Source organism: Ostrinia furnacalis, unplaced genomic scaffold, assembly GCF_004193835.3.
Source record: "Ostrinia furnacalis isolate ACB-3 unplaced genomic scaffold, ASM419383v2 OfSCF0570, whole genome shotgun sequence".
Classification (NCBI taxonomy): Eukaryota; Metazoa; Arthropoda; class Insecta; order Lepidoptera; family Crambidae; genus Ostrinia; species Ostrinia furnacalis.
The window spans coordinates 51,712-61,115 of NW_021130809.1; the positions used below are offsets into that span (position 1 = coordinate 51,712).

At 37.1% G+C, this 9,404-nt stretch overlaps 1 protein-coding gene across 1 annotated transcript; it reads right to left on the minus strand.

The window, feature by feature from the left end:
- Positions 1 to 574: 574 nt before the first annotated feature.
- On the minus strand, positions 575 to 3,834 carry LOC114366184 (uncharacterized). The gene is made up of 5 exons (XM_028322965.1): positions 3,804 to 3,834; positions 2,939 to 3,109; positions 2,167 to 2,379; positions 1,667 to 1,849; positions 575 to 798 (listed from the first exon to the last, which is right to left on the minus strand). The coding sequence occupies exons 1-5, from the start codon at positions 3,826 to 3,828 to the stop codon at positions 575 to 577; spliced, it is 816 nt and encodes a 271-aa protein (XP_028178766.1). The 5' UTR covers positions 3,829 to 3,834.
- Between the last annotated feature and the right edge of the window lie 5,570 nt (positions 3,835 to 9,404).

Consider the following 9,404-nt stretch of genomic DNA (forward strand, 5'->3'; position numbering starts at 1 on the left):
AAAAGTTGGCTCGAGCGTAATTACCTGTCGCTTTAAGAAGAGACACTGGATTCTTCTAAAGACACAATTTTGGGCTAAAATCCTTTCCTATAATGAAATAAATTTTAGAACTAGGTAAACAACGGTACCAATATTATTGGGAAGTGGGTATGGGATGCATGTACGTTTGTAAGTACTTGTCGCGATAGGTGCGCTTTATTTGACGCCGAGTGTAGATAGTGGAGATCTTATAAATAAGTAAAAATTAACAGCAACGATAAGTAACTAAGTGTGGTACCTACATACTTACAATAGTTATATTTTTTTAGCATTTTAAAGTTACATTAACTTTTTTTTAAACTTGAAGGTGTTACGGCCAGCGTCGTTTCATGTTGGTGGATTACCCTTATACATCCAACATTAGCTCAGAGGTCAGAGCAGTAGCTCGGCAAACGAAGGACCGTGCGTATCTACAATTCCTACCTAGGCAATTAGATTTTGTCAACAATATTATATTAATTTAATTTGAGATGCAAATGCAATTCTTAATTACTAAAATTTTCAATAATTAATGTGACTTTCAAAACGTGCCAATTCAATCCTGTCTTTTCCTTTTTCTACTGGAGCTGACTCCCGAGCCAGCGTCGCCCGCGAGCAATTCGGTGAGCAAGCAGTTGCTGATGCATCTGACGTAGCAGAGCGGCGCGCGCGTCAGCTCCGCAAGCCGCGGCGCGGGGTCCGGCCCGCAGTACGACAGTTGCCGCGCCGCCGCCGCCACCGAGCCCGCCGCCAGGTGTACTGTCCGCAGGCCTACCCGGGCTACGGTCCAAACGACGTCTTTAGTACACGAACACCATCATATTATTGCAGGAGAACTTACTTACAAACAGACTGTAAGCCGAATTTTACAGTAACACAAATGTCCCCGATTTGCATCTAAACGTCAAGACTATGAATGATGAAGGAGCTAACAGCTTCCTCATTCAACACTTAATATAAAGACCCCACTACTATTTAAAGTAGGTACTTAATCAGCCAACTTATGGAAATAAATAAGTACAAACAGCACTGCAACAAAAATATCCTGCCTGACCACTTAGTTACTGCCACTGTAGTTAACGCAAGAAGAGACCGATAAGAAAAGATAAAATTGCTTTGAAGAAACACAACCCTGCAGTGGAGACTTAGGCTTCAACCATACCAACGCAAGGACTGTCATGGGTCGCGCGACCTGTCATTTGCCTATGATCGCGCCGGCGATGGCGATCTGCACGCGTTGGTGTGGTTGAAGCTTTAACTGCCTAATGATGATCAAATTTTGTTCACGAAACCGACGAGGGTATGCATTGGTCAAGGACCAATGCATACTCCCGCATAGCAAGAGCTGATGATGATCCATCCGACCGATTTCGGCCATGGCGACCACTGCGACTCCTAGCTGTCTTGGCGGCGCTGGTGTGCCCGAAGATGGCTTACGTAGCCTATTTTCGCGGTAAAATCCCTCGCGCATTGAGGGCATCTGAGCACGCCGCCAACATAGTTATAGTGAATGGCGGCAGATGGACGGGCCTTCAAGTCATCGCGCTTCGCGTCGAGTTCAGTCGTACGCTGCACCTCGAACTCGTGGACTTGCCTTTTCACAATCTCCCGCCATTCTGGGCGGGTTATATAAAGGGTTTGATCTTACCGAAGTTCGGACTGGGCGGTGAAAGGTTTGAAGCCCACCAGACGCGGCCGTTGAGCCGGTCGCGGCGGTACTCCGCCAAGTTGACGAGCAGCGCGACGCCCTCCAGCATCTCCTGCGGCATGCCCGCGGCCACGGCCAGGGCTTCCCCTGCCTCCACGCTGGTCCACAGGGGGATGCGGAACCCTAAAAAATTATAATTACCATGGAAGCGTCAGCTTCGAAGAAACGAAACCAAAAGTTTATAGTCAAGTCATAAGTTTTATCTCCTCAAAAAATCTTTAGTCACAACAAGTCAAACATCAACAAACAAACAAACAACTCTTTAGTCTTTAGTTACAAAACAAGTTATATTAATTGTCTCTGCTACAGACAGACAGGTTTTTTTAATTTACGTTATTTCGTAATGTGTCTATATAGCTATTATTTAGCTGCTGAATTAGCAGCTGAAAGCATTCAGTCTACTGTGTATTGCTGAATATAAATTTTACTTCTGTACTGACCTAAAGTGCTGTATACTCTGAACTCGGATTCTTTTATTTCGTCTACAGTTAGCCTCACTCCCTTGAAGATGAGGCACACCCTGATGAACGACGCATTCATCTGGAAGTAGGCGGAGTTCATCTTGGCCGCTAGTTGTATACAAGATACCATCAGTACCGGGAGCTTTCTCAGCAGCTGCCTCTTGAAAGTTGGACCTTGTGCGACCACTGTACCTATTTAAAAAAAAGACTTTAAACAAACCTACAACATGTAGACAGTACGAGTACCTACCTACCTACTCGTACTTACGAGTGCCTGCTTACATTACTATTCTTTCGTAATTTTAAAATTTATGGAGCATAAACGAGTGTTGAACACTTATTTAAATTGACATCTAGTATGGAAATGTTATTTTAAAGAAGTGTGTACGTAGTCTCTTTTTTTGTGTTAAAATAACACTATAAATGTTATGCGAGAATGACTTAGCTCGTGTTAGTCTTACATTTCAGATTAAATTAATGTCCTATGTTAAAAAAATACAAGAAAATAATAAGAGTTCGTAAAAAGTAGGTATAGATGACCCACGCTGAACTGTCCCGCCAAACTCAATGACAGGGGGGCGCTACCATCGTTCAACTATATGGTTTCCAACATGGCAAAAATCTGAACCAGCGATCCGGTATTGACGGTGGCGCCCCACTGTCAATGTCATCGACAGGACAGTCCAGTATTTTGGAACTATACCTACGTGACCTGTCAAACCAAAATCCGTTGAGGTTGACACTTGTTTACCTGGAGCCAAATTGCTGAAGTTATGCATTTGTACCGCTAGGTAACGCTCAAGGAGCCGGCAGGCCTGTCCCGGCACTCCTCTGCAGTCCACGCCAAGTGTGCCACATAGCATCCACATGGCATGTCTGGCATCATGTTTTATAATCGCCAGGGGCCATTCCTCGTCCTCTTCTGCCAAAATGATAGGAGCCTTTAATGAACCTCTATTCGAGTCAAACATGAAGCGAACGACCGACGCCAACATTTTGCTGCTGATGTTGTAGTTAAGTATAGATACTCAACACTTTGAGTTAAAAGGTGCATTGAAGGTCACTAACTGCACCACTGGGTTGTACTGGGAATGTTCATAAGGTAAGTTTGATAATAAGAATAATACATTTTTTGGTGGCAATCATGCGGGCAAGCCCGGCAAGCAAAAGGTCGAATCGATTTTTCAAATTCCACGTTAAACAATTGCAATAAATTGTAATATTATACATATTTTATAAATGTTTTATACTTGGATATTATACACATTGCAATTTGTTTAATCCAAAACCTAAAACTAACTTATCTAACAACTACACAAACTTAAAAAACTCAATTAAATCAATCACAAGTCAATTCTTGTACGCAATTTAGCTGAGGTCTCATCTACTCCCCTCAAATCTATCTTTTTACGATAACAATAATAAAAAAATATGTGATAAAAAATATTTACCAAACCAATAAAAAACAACGTTTTAATTAAGCGATTCACAGGGCAATTCAATTTAGTTAGTAATTTAAATTTCCTTTCGGCTGCTATCTACTAAGTGAATAATAACAAAATAAAACTATAGTAAAGGCCTACTTTATAATGAAGAATCTTGATTTGGTTACCTACCTTCCTCCTTACAATCTTCGAACATCTTGGATATCCAATGGGGCATTAGATGTAAGGAAGACTGCATAGCGCTTATCACTTCACGATCTAGGATCCTTCAATTAATATGAATAATTAGTTAAATAGTTGAATCGTATCGAATCGTTAGACATGAGCACATGAAATGAAAATAAATTACCTACATTATTTAATATCAATAAACTTTATTTATTTACCTATATCCATCAAAATTGTTGGTGTCAAAACACACGATGTTTTTTTATCTGTGACAAATTACCACAAACAAAATAATGTGTAACAAATAGTTTGCATTGTATTTTTGATTAAACTGTAACATTTTTTTAAAATATTTAGTTAAGTGATAATTATCAATATAATAAGCCTAAAATTAAAAATAAAACTTACCTAACTTATTTACATTAAAAGATTGATAATATGAATATCAAATCACGATAATAGATATTCTGAAAAAATAAAGTTTAATTACTTCTTAGCGGGAAATAGAAGCGTCATGTCTATAATATGGATTCCATAATGTGCCATCATCATGATTTTAACTTATGTAGGTACATAATAAGTCATAAATAGTAATTATAAGTACCTATTAAAATAATAAATTAATCAATGATAGCAGGTACACACATCAACATGGTACATGGTCTAGGGATATTTAAAAAAAACCTAAGAGAAATCCAGAATAATGTTAAGTATAACGTAATTACGATTGTTATTTATGAGTAGTAACTACTTTATATGATTGTTAAATTTAATAAAGTTAACCGTCTCTGGTCTAGTAGAAAGACCACCTGATTTGATTCCCAATAGGGCAAAATTTACTCGGTAGTTACTAGGTAGGTAGGTACCTACTTAGATAGAAGTCAGTGCACGAAAGGTGAGGCAGATTTTAGTAAGCCAGAATGGCTTACTCGTAAACGTCACATGAACTGTCAAAGTGAAAAATTGGTAAACACGTCCGACGACTTTTAATTAATTAAGACGGTTTGTGGGTATTTCTTCGGAGGCAAAATTTTCGATGTCTTTGGGTATAGTTCTGTAACCAACTAACAAAATGGCATGCAATATTTTTTTTCGTATAGCTTAGCTATAGCCTTATCTGGCGCAAATAACATTTTTGACAAAATTGCTGTCTTTATACAAAATAAAAATACTTAAAGTGTGATTCTCTGATTCATATGGTGTGTCCGTTAGCCATTTTTCGGAACAAAATGGTTGATGTAGCATTTTCCTTTTGATATATCAATATAAATTAAAATTATTTCGAAAGCTAATGAGTTGTCCTTCTACAAAAAAAATGTGTCATAATTTTAATTAAGTTAGTTTGTTCGCAAAAAAATAAATAAGCAGTGTCCGGCATAAAATACTGATTCATATGGCGTGAGCTGTTCTTGACCATAACTGGTCAGGTTTTAATCATGAGAGTCTGGTTTCTGGCGTGGAGGCAAGCCCATCTTGCAACGGATGAGCTAGAAGGCAGACGTGGAGCTGGTTGGCTTAGAACCCGGTGTGACGAAGGCAAATACTTGATTCATCTGTGCTTGGTTCAGGTGGCATGCTGATTACAATGCCTACTTTATAAAATTACATTATTGCATTAAAAATCTAATCTGTCTTTCTTGTGATGCTTTTGGGTTATATAATCATGTAGAAAAATGACATCGGTACTTTGAATTCAATAAATAAGTAAGTACATGATGCGTTTTGTTTTTGTTAGTTATAAAATAATTAAAAACGTATTAAAAATTTCCCTACTTTCGGGAAAATCGCCTTCACTGTCTACACTCCCCAACAAAATTGACACTAATGACATAAGATTTTTGCCTCACTCTTGACGAAGCGTTTGTATGAAGACTATCCATCTAGGTTTTATTAATCTAAGCGTATTTCACACATTACGGTTAACCTATTCCATACTGTGCGCGAGTACTATGCAACCTATTTCATTATTCAGTTTTTCGCCTACTACTTTTGACTAACGCTCTCGGTCAAAATCAGTCAAAAGTAATACATATTGACCGATAATGCGTTTTGACTGTAACATGATTATCTTTACATTTTTTTTTCTATAGAGGGAAATACCGTCAATCATGTTTTGGTATTAATACGGCCCCTTAGAATAAAATAAAATAAAAATCATTACAGCAAAATGCAGCAAACACGAATTTCAGAACTGTTAGGTAGTTTTATATTCGTGATGATAAAAGAGAATTCGTACTTCTTGGCGGGAACGTGAAGCGTCGCCGTTTAGTTTTATTTTCTAAAATTCGTGTGTCTTCGTGAACGTACATGAGTGTAGATGAAACAAAACCAACAAAACAGATAAATCAAGTCGGCCTCGACGAGTATTGCCAACAAAAAAAAGAAGATGAAGAAAGAGAATCGAATTACCCCAAAACTGGATAAGATCGCCTTATAAGCTACGGCTTCAAAAATTATATTTTTTTAAATACCTACCCATAATATAAATATCACAAGCACATCTCTGCCCCACTATACTCATCTCCGTTTTGTCGGAGACCGGGAAACCAAACAGTCTCTTCAGTTCAAGTACAACCTGTGGTACAACCTACAGTTAAATTGAGCCATTGATTCTGATTGATCTACTTGCATTCTCAAGCCTATGCGATATCATCCGCGACCCTCCTAAAAGGAACGGGGAAGGATGAATTTTAATTAAAGGGCAATCGGTGCGGTTTCTGGCTCAGCCGCAAATAGTCCGCAAAATGTTAACAAGTTATAAAAATTATGAATAACCGTCACCCAGACGAGGGTCTGACGCGCGGGGGGCGAGGGTGGCCAACAATGGAAGCAGCTCTAGGGTGCCCAATAAAAACTTGACAAATGGCGTTTCATAATCGAGATGCATTCCAAGCCTCGTCAACGGGATCCTGGATTGCCCTCCCCTTGGAAATATGTTTGTTCTGAAAATACCGCACGCAATAACACCACGATAAAAATTACCTAGCAAGGCATTATTCTTTGATAGGTCCTAAAGGCCTTGTAGTTACGTATTACCGTGAATAATAACGAATCGAGTACCTACTAACATGTCCGTTACGACTTGAGCATGAGTATGTACCTACCTACTCATTTACTCGTATATTCAATTAGATTCTAATTTTTACGGAGCTAGTGTAATAACGGTGTTGTTTTACTTTTTACCACAACTACCAATTAAAGTCCTTATGCGTTTTAAAGTTTTTTGTAACAAAATATTTTAAAGTATTGCGTCTAGCGCCATCTAGTGTTAGGTTGTAGAAACATGTTGACATAACTGGTTCTATTTCAAATAAATGTCAGTCTGTTTGAAGCTATCTCCGTGTTTTAATAAACATCCACGCGCATTTTATGAAAGCTTATTTTACACATCCAATTAATTTATCTTATAATTTAGCCGTAATGATAATGATGTCTCCTGGAAATCGCATTCAGGTCGCGCGTCTCCTATCACGAAATGTCTTGCGAGTGATTGATATAATTAATTAATTAACAAAGGATTAGGTAAGTAAGTATCATGCCACTTAATTCATGTTGACTAAGCCAATGTGAGATAGCCTTAACCACGTGTTTCAGATACGTATTAATATAATTTAGAACTAATTTTATAATAATGCTACTTGGCCTCCATGATATTGCGTTAGGTATCAATAAACTAATTTAATAGTTATTACGTAGTCAATAACTATTAAATTAGTTTAGTAAGCGTTAATTTTTTGAGCCTAGCTAGATGGATAGTATACAACCGCTTCGTCAAAAGTGAGGCAAACATCTTATGGCATTACTGTCAAAAAGTTGTTCAAAATTAAATATTAATTAAGTCGATTTTTTGGAAAGTGAGAAATTTTTCTTCCTAATAAAATGTTTATTTGTTATTTAATAAGATTATTTAATAAGACATTTGAATAAAACAATAAAGTTTCAAATATTGCCTCACTTTTCGGGTGCTTAGTTACTATCTATCTTGGCTTTATTAATTTATGGAGGCAATGGTATAGGCTTAGATAATAATAGGTACCTACCAATTTTCAGTGTTATTTTCCGGTCGGTTACTAAAATCAGAGGGATTTACATGAGCCGCAGGAGCGGCGTAATGGAGTAAGGTATCAATGTACTATGGTATGTTATTTTGTGTCCTACGACGTTTATAATGCATTGAAGAGAAATTAAAGTTAACATTATAAATACATTAAATTAATTAAGTAAATAAATTTACAAGTGCATACGCGGGGTTTTTTTTCATGCACTATCATGATCACATTTATTAAAATACGTCATTAATAATATCTTTTTTTTTAATTAAGGCTTCGTGCGGCTTGCACATTATGGCCAGTGTCAAAGAACATCAAGTTGATGTAGAAATGGATTAGTAGGATGTTGAATATTAAAAAAAAATCGATGCACAAGGCTGATTATCTATTTTTTTTATACAGTTTCTGTTTACCTTACATTCCTTTACTTCCTCTACTTTAAATTAAAATTTTTCAACATACCAATAACTTTTTTTAATGTATTACCTGTACGGCTAGCACGAAAAACTTTCGAGTCGTTCGTTTGCGTGCTCGAATCGCCATCAAAAGATTTAGTACGAAAACTACAACAGCGCCCTTGTGAACGTGTCGTAAAGTGAACTTAGTATGAGAAATGGTTGAACGAAACTTATTTTGAGACTCAAAATTGTCACGTTATCGTTTAATTCGAAGGTTGAGTATCGAATTTTGTCGAATACGCAAAGGATTCGAAGACGAAAGTTGTTCATGCTAGAGGTACTGGTATTACTATTCGGTAATGAAATCACTCACTTCTTGCATTAGGAACGGTGCATGAGACACTAGGAACAGTGTGCTGAGATAACTGAGATTAAGAATAGACCCACCCTGCTAAAAAGGGGAAACAAGTGTTTTTGTTTACTAAAAGCATTTAAACGGATACCTTAACTACTTCCCTTTTTTAAAATAAGTTTTCTTTTGCTTTTTTTTTATTTAGTACCTACCTATGCTAATGAAACGCATAATAACTTTATTATTACTCCCATTAAGATCATGTAAATATTCTAGTTTTAAAAACTAATACGTTGCATAAAATTAAATACAATAGACATTTGTAAAAGGTAAGTTAGCTACTGCGGATACTGCTGAGTCATCCCCTCTTACGCTTTGTCATAGATGTAACTGGATATAGTAGGCTCATATAAAATGTCGAGGTCATAAAGTATGTGTGGTTATTACCGAAGTAGCCCGGAATGCGTATTAAGAGGTCCTAGTTCGCAAAATATTGAGCTTGTCAGCGGCCCCCCACGCGGAACACGCTGTTATTAAAAATAATTCCTCATTTTTATTGCCCTACGTGTAGTTGTGGTCGAGGTAATAAATGACTACCGTGTTATTAGGATGTGACACTTGAAATTTGTGTTGTTGAGTAAAAATATTATGATTTTAATAAATTATGCGTGAATGAAGTGTATAATTTAATTTATTTACCTATGACAAACTTTTAATTAGTACAGATAAGGACGTCAAATTGAGATTACCATAATTCTGACATAAATTCTGCACACTGTAAACAGTAGGCACTGAAATGGATTTA